We start from the raw sequence: 21208 nt of genomic DNA on the forward strand, positions 1-21208 counted from the left end.
CTTGTTGAGCTCTTTGTATTCGGATTATCTTGAGGTACACACATATTTACATTAATTAGATACTTGCCTTTAGAAGGCTAATGTACCGTTTTGAGTTTTTAATATTCAAATATCTTTATTATTGTGTTCGTGGGCCTGAAAATAGCTAATTTGGTAACTCGTGTTTGTATCCAAATTGGGGCGTGGGTGAGCCTATCCCAGTTGGCGAACTGGTTGTTCATCAATCACAGGGCACATATACCTTATATACAACCGTACCGTTCACACCCAGAGGTACAATGTTGTTTTCAATTAACCGAACATGTTTTTTTAGAATGGAATCTAGCGTACCCAGAGAAACTCAAAGTCCACACTGGAAAGCCAGGGCTGAGATTTGAACATTAGAATTTACAATCTAAATTTTAACGTTTTGATCTGTTAAATTGTATGAATGTATTCCCAACAAGCTATTCTCTTCATTTTAAAGCGGTTCTCTTGGCTTCCGCTGCTTCTAGTATGTGAATATAGATGCTAGATTGTTTATTTAAATTTTTTGGTCCTATCAGATTTCAGCTATGTGTTGCCATGTCCATCTAATCTGCCCGGTGCCTTCAGAATAAGTAGTGCGAATCGGTAAAGATGAAAGCGCTTGAACGTGTTCTGTAGTATTGCCAGTTTTTTTTCTAATTACTGCGTGATTGAGGTGGCATCCAGAGGTGGAGTAAAGTCTGTAAATCCCCACTGAAGGCTCATATTGAAGTCTGAGGATAAATGACGTTCACTTCTCTGAATAAGTTGACATCACGTGGCAGCGCGTTGCGATTGGTGCTTGTCGTGCTGACCGGGGAGTCTGTGTGGAGACCGACGGAGCGCATCATCCGGCATCATCATCCAGCATCCACCTGCTCCCCTCTCGACATGGACCAGTGTTGGGCCGCGACGTCATCCGTCCCCGCCCTGCCTGCAGTGTCGCTGCCTGAACAGATGAGGATGGACTCGGTAACCGGCCTCGCCGTCGACCCTCGTCCCGTGCGGGGAATCAAGAGGCTCCGAATACCAAATTGAGTGACAACCCCCACCCCCTCCCTCCCTCCCTCCAAAAACCTCCGGGGAGGGTGGAGGGAGGTACGCTCGAGAGGCGAGGGAGCGGCGGGCTGTGGAGCTCCGGTCGCGGGGTACCGATGATGACGAGCACCGCGGATGAGCATTAAGGAAAACAAACACCCATAAATAGAGCCCCGTTCGAGGATTCGCCGTGGACGGGAGGCGGTGGGATACCTTTTGGACCGCGAATAAAAGATGAGGGACCCGCTGATGTTTATGTGTGAGGATCCACCTCCGTGACACAACAGGCCGCCGTGTCGTCTGCTCGTAGCCGCCGTTGGAGACGCTATGCGCGGGCGAGCGTGTGAGAGAGACCCCCGCTCCGAGCGCTTCGCCACCACCAACACCAACACACGGCGTTTGTCTTTTCTCAACTAGCAGGCCTTCCTTTAAGTGGAACGAACCTGTGGACAACACGACGAGTGGTGCCGCGCGTGGGGGCTGAATTAGGTGCACTAGAAAAAGGATTTCAAGTGTCTCCCCCCCCCCCCAAACCCCCAATCTCCCTCCAAACATCCAACTTCCATTTTCTATTGTCCTCATTAGGGTCGAAGGTGAGCTGGAGCCTCGCTGACTTTGGGCAAAAAAAACAGCAAAAGCATATGGACAAGTCTTAAGTGAGGTACTGTATTTATACATATAACAATGTTGTTTTGGGAACTTGGGATGAAGATGGAGAAAAGCCACCCGAGCGCAGGGAGAGCACGCAAACTACGCTTTGGAAGGCCACAGCGCAGATTCAAACCCGGAACCTCCGAGCTGTGAGGCAAACGTGCTCGTCCGCTCTTCTCTCTAAACAGCCGCCGGAAAGCAGCCAAAATGTCCAAAGTGGTTACTAACAAGGAGAAGAAATCCTTCAGCAAGAAGCTGTTCCGGAGGAGCTCGGTCCGCTCGGTGGGCAGCTTCATGAACAGAGTTCTCCGGACTCTCTCCACTTTGTCCCATTTCAGCACAGACGAGCAGGCGGCCCGTGACGACAAGGACGACGCCTCCTCCATCCCCGCCACCACCGGGGGCTCGCTCCAGTCGGACGACAGCGACTGCGGGGGGTTCTCTTTCGGCGACAAGGTCCCGGGTGTGGCCGGGCTCAAGAACCACGGCAATACCTGCTTCATGAACGCCATCCTGCAGTGCCTGAGCAACACAGAGCTCTTCGCCGAGTACCTGGCCCTGGAGCAGTTCCGGGGCCAAGGAGGCGGCGGTGGTGGAGGATCTGAGGCCGGCAGCGGCGCTGATACGAAGGCGAGTAAGTCCAACGGGGTCCTGGTGCAGAAGAAGTCCAGCCAGCAGCAGCAGCAGGAGGAATCCGGCGAGGTGACGGAGCAGCTGTCCGGTCTGGTTCGAGCCTTGTGGACCTTCGAGTACACGCCCCAGCACAGCAGAGACTTCAAGGTAGGCTACAGTATCGGTTTGTGTGTCATATTGGCACTTCCACTTTTGATAATGTTTGTTAAAAAAAAAAGAAAAAGGCACCAAGGTACTTCTGGTCGGGTCAAACGTGTTTGACAAACGCTAACTTGAACTGATGACAAAAACTTGCTGTGTTTGGGGTCGTGCCGCCAGATATACACTTCAGTTTTTTTTTTCACAATTTACTTTTTAAAAAATCCAGTTAATCCAGCGGAACCTGTGGGGGAAGAGGATCAATCGAGCTTGCGCATAGAATATCGCAAGATGTAGTAACTACTTCAGACTGGGAATCAAACCGGGAATCACCGGGTGTGTGCAGGGGCGTAGCTAGTCTTTCGGGGGCCCAAGGCAAACCCAGTCATGGCGCCCTCCACATCCGTCCGTGTACTGCAAATGTTTTGAATACTCATTTTTATCATCTTGAGAAAATTCTCCCATTTCCTGAGTGAGATCAAGTTCTTAAAATCCTTCTTGAGGATTGTTATCTCACAAGTGAATCATCTCGACGCTTTTACTACAATTGACGAGAGCATTAATCAACATTTAAATTAGCGTAGTTGGTCCATTTCGACTGCTTTTAGACTCGCATCTTCGTGATGAAAAGTGTTGTTGGTGTCACGCTCCACTTCATCTCTGCTACATCCTCGGTTGACACTGACGGCAGTGCTACTGCAACGGCTGTTGCCAGTTTCGAACTTTCGTTGTCACCGTTAAAAACAGTTGAAACCTTTGCTAGTTTGGATACAAACTGTTGGATTTCCTCTCACCTTTTCGACTCCACTTCATTTTCGTCACCACCTGCCAAAAAGTTTGTTTTGCTCCCCTCTTACTGAATCAATTCTGCACAAGCGCAGTAAGAAGAGGGACTAGTCCATTGCATGAGAAGGGAGTTGGGGAGCACTTGAAATAATCTGCCTCATAGAGTAAACATTTTGCTGTTTTTAAACGTGTGAATCAAGACGTGAGCAATAATAATTGCTTTAAATTGAAGAGAACGTTATTAATCAGTTTTTGTGAGATATTTGTGGGCCCCTGGAAAACTTAGGTCCCCGGGCAATTGCCTGTGTTTGCCTAGTAGTAAATCCACCTCCGGTTTGTGGAAGGCAATGTTCGCGCCGTCGCTTGCTAACTAGACGTTTGTGTGGCGTTAGCATTATGTAATATTTGGACTCGTTTTAAAAAAAAAAAAAAAATCTTATTTTAACCTTTTTCATTGACGAATAATAATCCAATCCAATTAAAGCAAGGTCTTCCTTCAAAGGGTTCGCTTTCAGGAGGAGAGCTGAAGCTCAAATGAACGCCATTGTTTTTTGGAGCCCGCCCGCTTACCAGCTTTCCAAACAAACAAACCTTTTCATTTTGTTACCTTGCAAATTTGGCAACATTGTATCTTCTGCTCATCTACTGTATTTTCATCTTTTCAAATTGCATAAAGAGACAAGCTGAATTGGAGAGGAGTCTGTATCACGTTGCTCGTTCTTAAAAGTGCTCCTATTTTGGGCTGTTTTTTTTTTATGACCTGTCTGACAGGGTTTAGATGTATTCTTGTTAGAGCGACAGTCTCAAAATATATGCCGCGACTTAGCATAGGTAGAATTAGAATTAGATTTCAAGCAAAGAAGAAAGAATCCAATAAAAAAAAATAGTCCAATACTAATGAGCAAAAACATTCAGTTACGATGTGCTCAAACGTATTGACTTTAAATCCTTCTATCTTGATGCTCTGGAACATAAATTCATTCATTTGGAAATTATTTACAGAGCCTCTTTCAGAAGTAAGAAATTATCAAAGTAAGCTCCTCCTTTGTTATCAGTTCTCATCTTTGCATAATTACTTTTGTAAAGTGACAGGAAAGAAATACATGACGCAACTACAAGATATTTTTGGGTAAATTAAGATTTATAATAATAAACATAATCAAAAGGAATTATGTTTCTGTAAAAACTGAATCTTGATGTTATGAAATTTAATTTGATTAAAAAAATATTAATTGATTTCAATTTAATAATTCAAATTATTATTATTTTTTAACTAATATTTACAGTGCATTGGCATGTTTAATTATCACAGTGGTTCTCAGACTGGGGACCCCCAGCCCTTGGGTGTCCGTGAGCTGTAGCTTGGTGGTCTGCAAAATAATTTGCAAAAAATTATATTATTTTAAACATTTAATACCCTGAGTACTTATCAGGGATGATGTGCCAAAACCACGAAAATAATAAACAAATTATTCCTCCCTAGCTTTGGGACAAATAAAAGCACTGATATCATTGTATAAATCTGACATCCTTGCATTAGAGGAATAAAGTGCCATTATTTCCAAGAACAAAAGGCATAATGTTTGGAGAATATAGTCCTGTCTTTTTTTTTTTTTTTTAATTTTTTTATAAAGAAAATGAAGGCATCTCTTCCAGAATAAAAGTCATATTTTGAGAACAAGTTTTTTTTTTTTGAAATTCACTTATTAAAACCTCATTCAACTTTGACTTTAATATCATAGTATGACGTTGTCTTTAAAATTGAAAGAATGGAAATGAACTGTGGTGGAAAATATGACTTTATTCTTTTAGGTTACAATTTTTCATCCGAGCAAAATATCTTTGTTCTTGTAAAGATCACAACTACTTTTCATTTTTACACCTGTTAATGATTACCACTTTATTCTCATAGCTTTGCATCTTGATTTCTTAAAAAATAAATAGATAAAAAATACAAATTTGTTATCGTACCATTGATTATTTTTTTTTTTTCCTTCTCGGAAATAGGCAACTTTTTAATTTCTTAATTATATATGGTAATTTAAATGGTGTTAGGATTATGAGGGGCTCCTTGGAAATAGTTCTCACCTGTAAGGGATCCTTAAAACGCAAAAAACAAACAAACAAACAAAAAACCAATTGGGAACCCTTGAGTTATCTTATGTAATTGTAACTACTGTTGGTGCATGCTCATTGTATTTCAGCTCATAACCAATAGACAAATCTGTCATTATCTTACTTAAGACTGAGATGCCACTCAGGAACGCAGTATCGTGCGATATAATGACGAGGAAAGAAAAGCGTTACGCGACAAAGGCCTCATGGGAAACGTCGCATGCGTGACACATGACCGTGAGAAGAGGTTGACTTTGTGGAGTGGAGGATGCGCTGGTGTCAGCTCACTGTCACTCAAGTTGTGCTCATGCACTGTGACTATTAATGCTTTTTTTTTGTTGTTGTTTACTGTTGAATAATGAAGTGAAGTTGATTTCTGAAAATCTATCTGCTGCCTATATAATAATAATAATAATAATAATAATGATTAAAAACGTGTGTGCCCCGTGCAGAATGTGGTGTCAAAAAGCGCCCTTCAGTTCAAGGGCAACTCCCAGCATGACGCGCAAGAATTCCTCCTGTGGCTGCTGGATCGAGTGCACGAAGACCTCAACAACATCATCCATCCTGACGTCAGGCCCCCAAGGACGGTAAACAGCGACCCCACAGTGTTTATTTTCAGAGGTGGTAAAAGTACTCACAGTCTGTACTTAAGTAGAAGTACAGATACGGCTACCCAAACAATCTACTTAACAATGAAGTACAGCATTTCTACTTTATTACTTCCCACCACAGTTCATTTCCATTCTTGTGCTTTTTTTTTTTTTTTTCTTCTTTCTAGCCTCCGGTAGAGAACGAAAACGCCCCTGAAGGATCTCCGCTCCCAGCGCCCGGCTCTTTTGTGCAAGAGCTTTTCCAGGCACAGTACAGGTAACCAACGCGTCCACACAGCCGCTGTTTGTCTTCATATTCGACAAATGCACAGTATTGCACTTTTGTTTACATGCAAACACTGACCATATGAGCTGGACGCTGTGGGACATTTTTCTATTTGTTTCCACTGCAGCAATATGTGACCGACACCACTTTATGTTTTGGCGTGCAAATATCCGCATATTACTATATTGACCAATAACAAGAAATGGATACTTTATTATATTTTCTTTCCTCTAACTTAAATCCCTTATGACACAGGTGTCAAACTCAAGGCCCTGGCGTCAGATCATTTTATGTGGCCCACTAAAGCAAACAAAGCGTGTCCACCTCATGTTTCTTGCTAAATGGATTTGTTCTTTTCGTTTCGGCAGAAAATCTGTACCAAATTAGCAGCTTGTCCTCACTATAAACTATTTATATTCACCAAATCCCTTCTTAACATGAATTGGACAATAGTTGCATCCAACCGCTATTTTCTGTCTTCTAATTTCAAATTCAATTTGTTGTTAAGAATAGTTATAAGTAGTTATAGTTATAAGATAAAATAACATTAATCAGAAATACATTCTAGATATTGTTAATGTGGGTAAATACAAATCCAGTGCTTTTCTTTAAAAAATAAGGACTTTTCGAAGTGATCCTCAAACTTTTGAAAGCTATTGCACATTAGTTGGCTGTGGATAGCAAAGCTTCGTAGCAGACTTTTTTTTTTTTTTTTTTTCCATGGAGTTATTCGAGTTTTTCGATTAATCGTTTCAGCCCTTGTTAGTGCTAATTAAGTGAAACACCTGCAATTTAATCTCATGTAATGTTTTCTTTTCCACAGCTTGATAGCATAGCGGATATTTTCCCCAAAATGTCCCACTTGTAACTCATCGTTCTGTGCAGATCCTCCCTGACTTGTCCTCACTGCCAGAAACAGAGCAACACCTTCGATCCTTTCCTCTGCATCTCACTGCCAATCCCCGTACCTCACACGCGGTAAATCTGTCAGCATTAAAAAAAAAGATTGCTAAAATTGGAAAATACCCTCACTTTCTATCTGTGTATATAAAAACAAACGGATTCTCATTCTCTGTTTATGTGATGCAGGCCCTTGTATGTGACAGTAGTGTACCAGGGCAAGTGCTCCCATTGTATGCGGGTCGGGGTGGCCGTGCCTCTGTCCGGTACTGTATCCAGGCTCAGACAAGCTGTGGCCCAGGAGACCAAAATCCCTGCTCAACAGGTACGTCCTCCCAAACTACTTACTGTACATCCATATTTATGGATTACTTTTGGACTTTTGAAGCATCATCGCAAGTCGGAAGCTAAATATAGTGTTATCGTATATTAACAGTGTTTCCCACCTTTGTTGAGCCAAGCCATGTATTTTATTTAAAAAAAAAAAAAAATGTATATCCAAACCAAAATGACACAAAAAGTAGATACAGTACAGCTGGGAATGGCAAAAAAAGCATGGGAAATTGATGCTCCACCCCCCCCCCCCCCCCCCCCCCCCCCAAAACATTGCCTGTAGTAATAGTTTAAACCATGAATACTGTATACCACAAGCTATGACCCCAAAACATATCATTTTAACCTCATCTTACAACATGAGCCTTAAAAAAACAAAAAACATACACATGCAGCGAAGACTCTCCGTAACCTCTACTAACAACCCAGGCTAAACTTAGCTCCTCCCTGACATGCAACGATCTAAGTCTCACTGTCGAGATGTATCACTTCAACATACCTCCTTGACGTCAATTACTATGTTCCTAGTACCTATGGCTTTAGTGCCATCTTGTGGCATCTTAAAGTGTTACAGAAAGTGCGTAAAAATATGCAAATAGGTGCATATGTGAATAGCGAATAGGTAGGGGTTCACTGTAACATTTCAACTTTTGAAGCGTGATCTCAAATAGAATCCGGATCTAGAAAAACGGATTTTTACGGGGGGTTGGGATCCAGCCCTGCCACTAATTGCGAAAATCCAAATGTAATTGACACCCACCCAAAAAGGGTTGCAATTGCCTGTAGATGCCAGATGATGGTGCCATATCACTTCTTTCTATTAGACAAGACTATGGCCTGACTAAATGAAGCTCCTCCCCTCACTTCAACATTGTTCACCAATTTGTTTTTTTTTCTACATTAGAAAAATGTCACAGCACAACACCAAACAAATGTGTGACAAAAGATATACTGTATACAGTAAAAACTGAAGGATCATATCGTCTTGCATTTACAAAGCTGATATATTGTCGCTGTATGTCAATAACATGGCTTGATCAACAAAGATACATTATTTGTAGTCAATAAATAATACTTTTCAAACCAACGAAGTGAAATTGGATCAGAGCACACCCGATGGTGTGTTTAAGGTGCTTTAAGGGTTCACACTCTCACCCCCAAATGCCCACGTGCGCCCGTCTTCAGATCGTCCTCACCGAGATGTACTACGACGGCTTCCATCGCTCCTTCTGTGACGACGACGACGACCTGGAGATCATTCAGGAGAGCGACTCCATCTTTGCTTTCGAGACGCCCGAGCTCTTCAGGCCCGATCAGATCCGCTCCAAGCGAGGCGGTACGACAACCTGCTCATTAGCTCGTACAAGTAGGAGGCCCAATTGGATTAAGCGCTCACTAGACAATTCATTAGGCACACGTTCTCATTCTAATGAGAACCGATGAAAGAATTGTGCCTTTATACGGAAAGCAATACTTTATTTTGTTATTGTTGTTGTGGTTGTCGCCTGCAGTGGTGTCAGATTGCTCTGCATCTTACTAAGAGGCGTTCCTAACATTTTTGATGAGCTTATTTGGTGGCTACATGAGTATATGATAGAAACGGCTCTTTTATTGGATGCAGTGCACTTTTGAAAACTACATCAGCTACTGCACAAACACAATTATAAACATGTTGCAGCTCCTGCATTGACTGATAGAGTGTGCTGACGTACCTAATTAAGTGGCTGGCGAATGTGACCGAAATGCTCCCAATTTCTGTATTTTTGAATATTTTAACTGTTTAAAAGTTTGGGGTCTCTTAGAATTTTTTTTTTTCAATTAAGATAACAATAAACTAATCAGGACTACAGTGTAGACATCATTAATGTAATAACAAACAGTGTGTTTTATTTACATTTCTAGGTAAAAAGTGTAATGAATTAACATTTTTGAAACAATACAGGGAGTCCACACGGCAATCTCAACCAGAACAACTTGAAGTACAGCACGGATAACAATCGGTTATCCCCACAAATCCAGGAGCCTACGACTCCGCCTCTCAGCCCCAATAAGAACACGGGGCAGGACGAGAAGGTGGTGCTGTTGGTGTGCAACCGAGCCTGCGCCGGCCAGCAAGGACGCAGGTACGTCCAGAGGGAGCGGACGAGGACCTCGCTCACTTTCCTGTCCTGTAGACAGAGACGGAGAGTTGAGTCGCTGCGACTTGGAATCCGACTCGACTGTTTGGATGACTTGTGACTTGACTGGAGAAAAACAAATCGATTTGGACTTGGGAGTTTACCATTCGGGGCTTGACTTGAGACATAATTAGGTGCTGTAAATACAAACAAGTTAGATAAATGCGCCACTAATAACATTATTAGACATTATTAGACTTTGTGTTTTCTCACAGTAATCCTTATATATTATATTTTGTTTTGTTGTACCGCGGGTGTAGATGGTATTCCGTATTCAAAGAACAAAAATGTCTTACTTCCTTGACATCGATAACCTCTCACTTTGTTCATAGCAAAGTCCTTGCAATCACTTTATCTCCACAAGGGGGCGCAAATTCCCCATAGAACCGGCAATTATTTACATTTCATGTCAATAGAAAACCAATTCTCGTACAGTGTGCGGCCGCACATATCGCACATACCAGAAACCGCCACTATAAAATACAGTATGTCACTTGAGCCCATCTCTGCCACAGTGCAGAGAATTATTACTTTTAACTCTAAAAACTACAAGTGTGATGTAAAACTGCAAAGTTCGGGATGATTTTCACCAAAGGAAATGTACAGCTAGAGTAAAACATCTTAAAAAAAAAAAAAAAAAAAATCAAGCTGAAGTTGTTTGAAGTGTTGTGAATCGATATCGAATTGGAATATTTATGACAACCACACACTGGGGATAAAACTGCATTAATAAAATGATTTGACCTAATTTGAGATTAACTGTGATTTGACTTAATCCCATCTCCACTTTTGTTTTTAGTTTATCGTTGTCATATTCATACATTACAATTACAAAATAAATATGTTGTTCTCTCAGCCCCGATGTTGACTACTAACTAATGAATAAATAAAACACAGCACCAAGACAACAAAAACACACATCATGCGCATTAACACATAATCAAGTTCAAGTGCTAGGCCTAAAATCCTAACTGCATTGGAAAGGAAAACACTTAACTTTGTTTTGCGGGATTCCTCCAGGTTTGGCAATCCTTTCATCCTCTACCTGGAGCGTACAGTCACATGGGATGTTCTCCAGAAGGAAATTTTGGAGAAGATGCGTCATCTTTTGCGCCCTGGAGCCGTCGTGCAGGTATGTACTGTCAAAACAATTCACTATGTGCTGCATGTTGAATATTAGTCCACCGTTGTGCTCCATGGTCTTGCAGGTTGGGCCCTTCACGTTACGCGTGGTAGGCGTGGTCGGGATCACGTATCTCCTGCCTCAGGAAGAGCAACCACTCTGTCATCCTTCCGTGGAGAGGTAAAGCTGACGGCCACCACTAAGGGGAGTGCTGCTCCCTTTCTTGTTTATGTGCGGTGTGTTCTTGTTGGAAAATACCACTTGAGACGTGAAACGTTTTTTTTTTTTTTTTAATGTTTTTATTTTTCTAGGCTTTTTTATTATTATTTTTGTTGTTTTTAGTTTGTATTTCCATTTTTGTTAAGGTAGTTTTTTTGTTTTAGTTTACATATGTATTGCCGCTAATAATGCAATCTTTTTAAGAATCACCTTAAATGTATTTGCCTAAGATATGAAATGTTAATGTGGTGTATGTTATTTTTTGTTTGTTTTGTTTTTTCTCACCAGAGCATATAAATCTTGCGGTCCTGGTGGGCCGCCTCATGTCAAAATTGTTGTGGAATGGGACAAGGAGACCAAAGACTAGTAAGTAGGACTCGGTTTTGATTGGTTGTAGGGAATGAAGAAATATTTCACTTCAAATTTCAACCATCCTGCTGGGATCATTGCGAATGTTGTTTGCTCGCAGTCTGTTTAAACGAACAGAGGACGAATACATCCCCGATGCTGAAAGTGTACGTCATGCGAAGGAGCAGCACCTCCAGCCTCAGAGCTGCTCACTCGCTCAGTGCTTTCAACTCTACACCAAAGAGGAACAGGTGGGCTCCAACAAAATTGTTTATTGTACTAATATTTTATTTACAATAAATCAATAGAACATCTATTTTGTAAAATGAATAAATACATTTTAATGAACATGTTTTGCCCCCCAAAAAAAAAAAAAAAAAAAACAATGCAGCAAGGGGAACTATAAAGCATACGATAAATGAAATACAAAATGAAATGACATTTTTCCCAGCTGGCTCCTGATGACGCCTGGCGATGTCCACACTGTAAGCAGCTTCAGCAGGGCAGCATCAAGCTCAGTTTGTGGACACTGCCTGACATCCTCATTCTTCACCTCAAGCGCTTTCGACAGGTATGGCCATACGGAGATTTTCCAAAATCTATGGATGCAGCGAGACGTTGCGCTTTACATTTTTTCAGGATGGGGATCGGCGCATGAAAATGCAGAACATGGTCAAGTTCCCGCTGACCGGCATGGATATGGCACCACACATGGTGAAGCGGAGCCAGAGCAGCTGGAGTCTCCCCTCGCACTGGTCGCCATGGAGACGGCCTTACGGGCTGGGTCGGGATCCCGAGGATTACCTTTACGACCTGTACGCCGTGTGCAACCATCACGGGACGATGCAGGGAGGACATTACACAGGTATCGCTGCGGCATTCACGGAGATGAAAAAGACAACAAATGCGTTTTCTCACACGCCGCTGTTCTTTATCTCGTAGCTCAGTGTAAGAACTCCATTGACGGACAGTGGTATTGCTTTGATGATAGCGACGTTCATCCAATATCAGAAGAGGACGTCTGCAAGCAGACGGCTTACATCTTGTTTTACCAGAGACGTGCCACCATTCCGTCTTGGTCTGCCAACAGTTCTGTGGGAGGTAATTGAGTTCATTATGTTTAGAGGTGCAACGATTAATAGATTCATCGACAACTAATCAAATTAATCGCTAACAATTTACCTTGTTTAACTTGTAGTTTTTGCAATCAGGCTGTCACATTCTGCATGTGTCTGTGGTGTAGAGACTTGTTGACAAAACGTATTGGGACCTACCTATTAAAGGGGACATATAGTCATCCTCCGTTTTTCTGCTATTCGTGGCACGACTCCTAATGAGGATGCACGCTAAAGAGAATGAATGGACGGAGGTCTGTAAGCAAGCCGTTCAGAATTAAGCCGAATATCGATGTCCGGCTCGTTCTATAACGCTCTGCCACAACACGTTGCCAAATCCCTGTCTACAGCAAAGAGGAATTGGTCGCAAAGAAGTATATCGAAGTGGTACATCTCAACTGAGAGACAAGCTTTGAATGTCGGGGAAGGGGTAAACTTAGCCTGGGTTGTTAGTAAAAGTTAAGACTCTCTGTCTTTGCAACAAGGTCATCAATTTCTCTGGGGTTTTGGCTTTTTGCGGCAGGGCGCCCCGCTAATAGCTCGGAAATGCCGTAACTGATGTTGCACAAGTTCAATTATTGTTGGGGTTCTTTAGGATCTACAAGTTCTTCCCTGTGTGAGCATTGGATCAGTCGTCTGATAGGAAGCCGTCCACCGAGCCAAGCCTCATCCGGTTCCTCCAGACGAACATCACTGGCCTCCCTCTCAGAGTCGGCCGAGTTTGCCGGCGAACGGAGCGAGGATGACGGTAAGCGTGCACATTTCCCTTAACATGAGAGTGATCTATTTATTCTTAAGCGAAGCTTTCTGGCGCGCAGGCTTATCGAGCCGGCCCGTGGTGAGAGCCATGCAAAGGCAGACATTCTCCTCGAGAGCGTCCATCGCTAGTCCACTAGTGCTGAGTGAGAATGGCCAGAAGCCTTCTTGGTCCCACTCTGCCAAGCTGCAACTCCGTTCTAACTCTCCCTCGCGCTTCTCCCTGGAATCTCACTCCTCTTCCCCGACACTTGAAATAATAGGGGAAGTGGTTGATACCAATCTGTCAACGTCCTGCTTCAACAGGTCACCTAAACTTGGAGCTAAATCCGCCCTCGCAGCATTGGATCATAATCCCGGCAGTAAAAGGCTGATAGAGCAGCTTCACCCCAAACCTGCATCACAGACCGAGCCGAGGAGTTCCGTGCAGGCTGGGGATAACATCAATCTCGTCAGTGGTGCTGAACAAATAAGTCCTCGCCATGGGACGACTGCAAAGGAGCAGAAGCAAAGAAATGTGGCTGCAGACAGTACAGGTGGCAAACGGACCTCAACAAAGACCGGGGTGGAGAGCGAGAGGAGCCCGAAGAAGCGTCCCGCCGCCTCCTCAACGTCATCCAGCTCTTTGTCGCCTGCGTCCCCGGCTGTTGTCAAGTCACCAGCTCGAGCGCAGGCTAAAGGTGCTGCTACCAATCCAAAGGACAAGAGCGACGGACCACCCAAAGCCAGTAAGGCTGGGTCCTCCAGAACGGCGACACCTTCCAAAAAAGGCTCATCCCAAACTCAAGATGGATTACATCCTGACTCTGCCCAACAGAGGAAGAGCGGCTCTCCGGGAAGTTCGTACCCTCAGAGAAGGACGGCGGCCAAAGGTGGCGCCGATAAAAGCTCGGCCTCGGGAAGGACTAAAGGAGCAGACAGGAGCGCCAGCCGGGATTCTTCACGGACCAACGTGGTGTCAGAGAAGAAGGTTAACAGCGGAGGTCCTCCGTCCAGGTTCAGTGCTGGCAGTAGAGCGGAGGGCAGGCCCGGTCGAGCCTTGGAGAACAGGACGGTCGCGCGAAGCTCAAGCAGTAGCTCCTCTATGACCAGTCTGCGATCCTCGAGTGTGGTACCTCCGTCGGTCGCCCTGTCAAAACCCCCCCGAAGGAACAGTAAGACCGAGGACAAAGCTTTGTCCTTCTTCAAAACTGCCCTGAGGCCCAAAGACACCCGCAAGTCGACGGATGGCGGGAAAGCGGGGACAACGGACCCCAAAGGAAGTCTGGAAGATGGTGGAGATGCGGCGAGAGAGGGCTCCAGCAAGAAAGCCCAGAACGCGGCTTCAGAATCCACTGCGGCGAAGGACAAGGAATCCTCCAAAGGTTCCGCTGCAGCCAAACATTCACTGCTGCCCTCCACTAAATCCAAACTTGCAGAATCGACCAACCAGGCTTCTTCTGCGAAAGAACCTTCAAAGAAAGAAGCTGTCAAAAAGACCATGCCGTCCAGGAAAATCCCCATCAACTCCACACAATCAAGCCAGAGGTCCAAATGAAGTCTGATGATCACCTCGCTCTTCTTTCAAGTGCAGCTCCAAACACTGAAATGAGACACCTTCAGCCTTTCAGTGGTTACTGGTTTCCAGCTGCCATTCTGGACACTTTGTTCTATAGTTATTTAGGAATGGGTTTTACCAAAGCACTTTGTATTGATTGTGATGATTTCCAGGAAATACTATTACTGTATCGTAAATAAGCATGGGTTGCTCATTTATTGGAATGATTGCCTTGTTGTGTCCGTAGCCTAGCTGAGAGGAATCTGTCTTTGAAGCCTCGTTTCCACCAAGCGGCAGAGTCCCGATCGGTTTGGTTCGGTATGATTTTAATGCGTTTTCATTCGGGAGGGACTCAATTTCCTTAATTGTCTATGGAGGAAATGAACAATCAAGTCATTTTTTTTTTCTTAAAGCAAACGGGCTCTCGCGATGCCTCGGACTCGTGTTAATGTCAGTGTAATGTTGAACAGAATAATGCGAACCCTAGTTGTGGTCTGCGTGGATGTAGCTCAACTTCTTTTGGCAGCAAAGATGAGACTGCAGCAGTAGGGCACGCCATTTTGCGCAGATTCAATTAATTCAACAATTGATTGTTATGCCAATCTAGTTGTTCTACGGGACCCGAGATATCGACTGGAGCTAGCCCACTTTTCGATACGTCATCGGGTTGTCAGCCGCGGTAATCGTTACATTTAGGGTGGGTCGACCTACTGTAGCTGCGCTTCTGTCCATTGATCGGTCAACACACAATTGGTGGAAGCGTGGCTCAGGAGGGAAAAAGTGCAGGTGAACAATACTCGGGAGTGTTGAAAATAGACTACCGAGTCATTTTTCCCCCCCCCCTAAACCCCTAAATTATTTCCTGAAACCTTTAGCTCTCCTTCATTATGGAGAGACAAGTGTCAACATCAGTGCCTCAGATAATCATAGTATATAATCTAAATTGTATGACTGCAGGTGTTGGTAAATTTCTAAATAAAATGTAATATTTATTAAGCACTGAATATGTAATTTCAAGTAACATACACCTATGTAACCTTAATCGCTGTTTACATACACTTGATGTAGTTATCGTGCAACAGCCTTCAAGGAGAATTTTCGAAGAGGACAAGGAGACGGCGCGGGCGAAAGAAGCATGTGTCAGTGGTTTTATTCATCTGGAGATCATGGTTCTTAAATATATGTGTTTATTTACCTGTAGTAACCCATCAAGCCCTCGGGCAACCTCCCAACTGGCACCAGGTCCGATGCCAACATTTGCTTTTGGCGCCCACCCGAGGCCTCAGGGCTTTCTGACTGCCACACTGTCTCGGAACATTCCTCTCAAAAGAACACAGGGTGTACAAAAGCCATACACACACACACACCGCACATGAACACACACACGTCCGGCCCCAACCATTCAGTCCACTTGCACAATGTGATGAGATCCAATTCGGTTTTTGCAAAGATAATACTGCTAATAAATACTCGATCAACTGCTCTGTACAGGGGCGGATCTATTCTAGTGGCTCACAGGGCCACAAACCACTCCAAAATCTTGAAAAGTTCTCAACTATTTGCCGTAAAACCCTTAGCAGAAAGCTAACAATGACTATAAAATTGCCAGATGGGGCTTGTTTAATAAATCAAAGTTTCCGAATGTGAAAGTGCATCCTTATAATTTATCTGTATGCGGCCCTCAGGGGAAAGTGTTTGGACACTCCTGGTTCAACCTTAAATGTACCATAAACTATGATCCAAAACAGCGTAGAAATAAAATAGAATTTCAAACGTATTTATCTTACATTTGTCTTGAAAATAACAATCTCCCCTGACAACCCAGGCTAAATGTAGCTCCTCCCCGAAATAAATAGCTCGGTTGAACTGCATCACTTCAACGTACTTCCTTGACATTGATGTTCTACTTTCCTAGTAGACAGTACTTTGACATCTTAGAGCGTTTCAGAAAACGCGCAAAAACCACAGGGATCGGTTCCTCAGAAAAAAACAAAAACAAATTTGTGAATAGTGAACCGTAAATATGCGAGGGATTATTGTTTACATATTAGCGCTCTCCTACAACCATAATAATAAACGTATTGTTAAACAAATACCTCCCTGAGTATTTTTTTTTGCATTGAATGTCATTAGATTGTGCAAGTGTACTTAATAAAGTGAGTGTACATGTACATAGCGAGTTTGAGGCGACTAATCATCACCGCTTTCTGCACACACTCACACAGACACACACAGATCACGAGTTCATGTGAAAATTGTTGCATGATGATTTGCTTCTGCATGCACTCAACTATGCAAGCAACCTCTTGCTCATGGCCACCGCTGAGTATGTTGACGTACAGCTCTTGGATGTGTACATAGTATTTCGTAGTGTTCTATTTTTCCAAAAAAATGCCAGCATCAGAGAGCATGTGAAGGCATTCTTTAGCGACGCTTTGTTTGCACAACTCTACATTTTGTATGAATGTTACCAACTGCTCATTTAACCTGAAAAGTAAACCGACTCACTTGAAAACCAAGGATTGTCTTCTTCTTTTATTTAATTTTTCTGAGGCCTTTGCTCATCACACGCTTTACATGCATGCATTATATGTGATCGGTCTGCTGCTTTAATAATGGAATGCAGTGTGTTGAAGGATTTTATGATGACAAAACCATAGTCTCCTTTCGAGACATGATCACCCTCCGCCTGGCAAGAAACACATTTAAAGTAGCTGATTTTATTTTATGTATTGGTTGACTTGGTTATTTATATAACTATATGAATTTAATATAATTTCAATTAATTTGACTTATTTTGTGATTTGCTGAAATATATATATTTTTTTAACCAGCCACAAGGTCAGAAATACTATCAATTTTATTTCATTTTACTTATTTACTTGTGCATTATATACACTTTCTATATATCTACATATACATGTATGTGTACACATATACATGTACTTTGTGTATTTAGAAATATATAATAGTTTTTGCGAGTGAGACGATATCTTGACGAACTAAAACATCAGATTCATATGAAAAAAATGATGATGTGTGATTTACAGTACATTTCTCCTGGTCCCCTCTTGGTGGCGCTGCACATTTGCCTGAAAATCCCCCCAAAATAACAGTTGAGGAAATTGATGCAATCCTCAATTTGTCCCTGAGAAGCGTCCTTTCATTTGAATTGGTTATATGTATTATTAAGATGTATCGTAGAGTCAAATATCCTCCTGTCATTGAGGGGGATGCGTTATTAAACTACAGCAGTGTCATTTATTTAAGAGGTAATTTAATTGTGCTTTTATTAGTTTGGCCCCAGGCTGGGACTGCTAACCCCGCCTCTATGTCTTCCCGCCCTGTTGTAATTTTCTATAAATTTCACCGACTGTTTTCTCACCTTCTCTTCTCGCCTTCTTTTCTCTCAGTTGCCTGGGAAGTGATAACATTTTCAAAATGGCCTGCGGTGACACGAGGCATCCCTTTCCGACATCCGGCGTGTCGTTTTTTTCCCCCCGACTGGTGAAGAAGTTGCTTAAATTAAAATGCACGTGCGAATGTCATTAAAAGAACCCTTGCAGACTGCAACCTGGCACTGCTAAGGAGCCAGACTCTTCTGCTCGCATCAATAATCATCTCCAGTTGGTATCACTTCCAATAGAGCCTCATTAGCGAGACCTCATCTGAGAATTCTGAAAGTTTTAATCTGAATTCAAGTGTGACATCGGCCTTGTTGACTCGAGAACAGCAAATCGTCTAACGTGGAATTAGTTTACATGTCGGTCGACGCTAGAAATGTGCTTGATGCAATCTCGCCGTATTGATCAGTGCAATCTCCACATCTCCGAGAGCGAAATTCAATCGTTATCGATGTCTCCGAGGCTGTGTTTTGAGACTCTTTGTCGCAGGATTGAGGATGACGAGGGCCACGATCTTCATGATTAGCGTTCTTTTTTTTCTCAGTAATTAATGAATTGAAGCAAACAAAACAAACGCGTTTTAGTCCACTTTGTTGAGATGTTTTGTTGATGACAGGAGCTGGTTGTTTCAGTTTCTCGTAAAATGACAAATTTACATTCTGTGGGAGCGACAGACACTTCCATTGTGACTCAAATAGTTACAAGACTCATTTTTAACCATGAAGTTGATCAAATGAATACTTTACTTTTTCCAAATTGTATTATGCTCTACCTAGAAGTGGGTAGTAATGCACGAATGCCGAATCAGAATTTTAGGATTCGAATCACAATGAATCAAAGAATAACATACTACTTAGTTATTCTGATATTCTGCTGCCACACCACATTTACTTCCAAAAATACAAAATATTTCATGATTTTTAGCCTTTGTTTATGGCTGACGCTATTTGGAATTACTGCGCATACTTTCTTCGCGTGTACGCAGAGTAGCTCAATAAAGTTTGGTTGAGAAAAAAACAAAAACAAGATCTCTTAGGAAGGAGGCATCCATTAAGCTAGCTCCGACAATCTATTCATGGCAGCGGCACAACCAAAGCCGAAAAGTTGCCATCGCTGAGGTGGACGGCGACCGTGACAGAATGAATGGAAGAAAGTTGATTCAACACAGCATGAAAGATGGGATGAAAGCCGGTTAGGTAGCCAGCTGGCTAGCTAGCAAGGCGGCAGGATTTACTGCACCGACAGGCACAAAACCAAGCTACGTTTGGCCAAGGTACGGTGAGGGACCCTAGTTAAGGTAAGCTATTTTAAACTAAAAAGAAAAACTTTTCCGGAGGAAGATGTGGCAGCTAATTTCTTAAAAGCCCCCCCCCCCCAAAAAAAATAAAATAAATGATGAATTCTTATAACCTAGAAAGTAGTTAGCTAGCTTACATTAAAACAGATTAAATCATTGTCTTTGTTTATTTGATGAAATCTACTTGTCATTCATTGCCATCTACTGCCAAAAAATGCCATCTGCTTTTTTTTTATACAAATTCTACTGAGTGCTTTTTATAATATATTTTTTAATATAAATTATTTATAATATATATTTTGTTTTTACATTTTGCTATCAAGTCTCCTCATGGGAGTAAAAATAAAATTAAAATAATAATAAAAAAGGAACATTTCCAAGGTCTCCCAAGCATCTCATTTCCATATTGATTTGCGCTCGCTCTTTGCTAGCAAACACAATGGAAGGAGCGGGACTGAAGCAAACAAATGGAAACATCCTCGAAAAGCAGGAGGTCGAAAAACCTCTCAAGTCAGACACGATGGTATTTATCAGAATCAGAATCATCTTTATTTGCCAAGTATGTCCAAAAAACACACAAGGAATTTGTCTCCGGTAGTTGGAGGCGCTCTAGCAGGACAACAGACAGTCAATTGACAGAGAACACTTTGGAGACATAAAGACATTGACAAAAACAGTCACTGAGCAATAAAGGGTTGCTAGTTATCTGGTAATGCTGGTACAATTTTTATTTTTTTTGTTTAGTTTTTTGACAATTGTGCAAAAAGATGCAGAGTCCTCTAGCACTTTGAGCAGTTTGAATGACTAATCTCGCAATAGTCCGGTGCAATGACAATTGTGCAAAGGGCGCCGAGACTTCAAGGAGTGTATGCAGTTTAAAGTGACGAGTAGTGCGATAATCTGGGACAATGTTGATTGTGCAAATGTTGCAGATACTCCTCAATCAGTGTGGCATGAGCGGCCAGTATTGGTCAACAACAGATATGCAAATAGTGCAGCATGGCGAGACTACTACAGTGAGTGCACGAGTAGTATATAATTGGCCCGACAGAAATGTGACAACAAACTCAGACAAAAAAATTGGCAGAATGTTGCAATGGAATAAGTTAGCTGTTTAAGAAGTTGATCGCAAGAGGGAAGAAGCTGTTGGAATGTCTGCTAGTTTGCATTGATCGGTAGCGCCTACCTGAGGGAAGGAGCCGGAAGAGCCGGTGACCGGGATGCGGAGGGTCCGAGAGGATTTTGCACGCTCTTGTCTTAGTTCTAGCAGCGTGCAAGTCCTCAAGGGTGGGTAGGGGGGTACCGACAATCCTTTCAGCAGTTTTGATTGTCCGTTGCAGTCGGACTTTGTCCTTTTTGGTAGCAGCACCAAACCAGACTGTGATGGAAGAACACAAGACTGATTCGATGACCGCTGTGTAGAACTGCCTCAGCAGCTCCCGTGGCAGGCCGTGCTTCCTCAGAAGCCGCAGGATGTACATCCTCTGCTGGGCCTTTTTGAGGACAGAGTTGATGTTGATCGCCCACTTCAGGTCCTGAGAGACTGTAATTCCCAGGAACTTGAAGGTCTCGACGGTTGACACAAGGCAGCTGGACAGCGTGAGGGGCAGCTGTGGCGAAGGATGCCTCCTGAAGTCCACGATCATCTCTACAGTCTTGAGCGTATTCAGCTCCAGGTTGTGTCGGCCGCACCACAGCTCCAGCCGCTCCGCTTCCTGTCGATATGCAGACTTGTCACTGTCCTTGATGAGGC

The 21208-nt window shown here is 42.9% G+C and overlaps 2 protein-coding genes across 2 annotated transcripts in view; both read left to right on the top strand.

Moving 5' to 3' along the window:
* Positions 1 to 139: 139 nt before the first annotated feature.
* On the top strand, positions 140 to 17273 carry LOC133469354 (ubiquitin carboxyl-terminal hydrolase 31-like). Its single transcript, XM_061756291.1, has 16 exons — positions 140 to 2475; positions 5820 to 5957; positions 6149 to 6237; positions 7132 to 7224; positions 7336 to 7471; positions 8665 to 8815; positions 9422 to 9602; positions 10677 to 10788; positions 10865 to 10959; positions 11287 to 11364; positions 11468 to 11597; positions 11798 to 11917; positions 11986 to 12211; positions 12289 to 12447; positions 13057 to 13209; positions 13280 to 17273. Exons 1-16 carry the CDS (start codon positions 1903 to 1905, stop codon positions 14752 to 14754), a joined length of 3909 nt encoding a protein of 1302 aa, XP_061612275.1. The 5' UTR covers positions 140 to 1902; the 3' UTR covers positions 14755 to 17273.
* A 1948-nt stretch (positions 17274 to 19221) lies between these two features.
* Positions 19222 to 21208, top strand: part of lrrc4bb (leucine rich repeat containing 4Bb) — a 41573-nt gene continuing 39586 nt past the window's right edge. The window contains exon 1 of the mRNA XM_061756587.1: positions 19222 to 19455. The gene's annotated coding sequence lies outside the window, so the exon portion shown is untranslated. The remainder of the gene's footprint in view (positions 19456 to 21208) is intronic.

This window comes from Phyllopteryx taeniolatus, chromosome 19, assembly GCF_024500385.1.
Source record: "Phyllopteryx taeniolatus isolate TA_2022b chromosome 19, UOR_Ptae_1.2, whole genome shotgun sequence".
Lineage (NCBI taxonomy): Eukaryota > Metazoa > Chordata > Actinopteri > Syngnathiformes > Syngnathidae > Phyllopteryx > Phyllopteryx taeniolatus.

Coding starts and splice junctions, on each gene's coding strand:
- LOC133469354 (XM_061756291.1), top strand. CDS start 1,903: ATGTCCAAAGTGGTTACTAACAAGGAGAAGAAATCCTTCAGCAAGAAG. Junction 11,598..11,797: donor TCTACACCAAAGAGGAACAG/GTGGGCTCCAAC, acceptor CATTTTTCCCAG/CTGGCTCCTGATGACGCCTG. Junction 11,918..11,985: donor ACCTCAAGCGCTTTCGACAG/GTATGGCCATAC, acceptor ACATTTTTTCAG/GATGGGGATCGGCGCATGAA.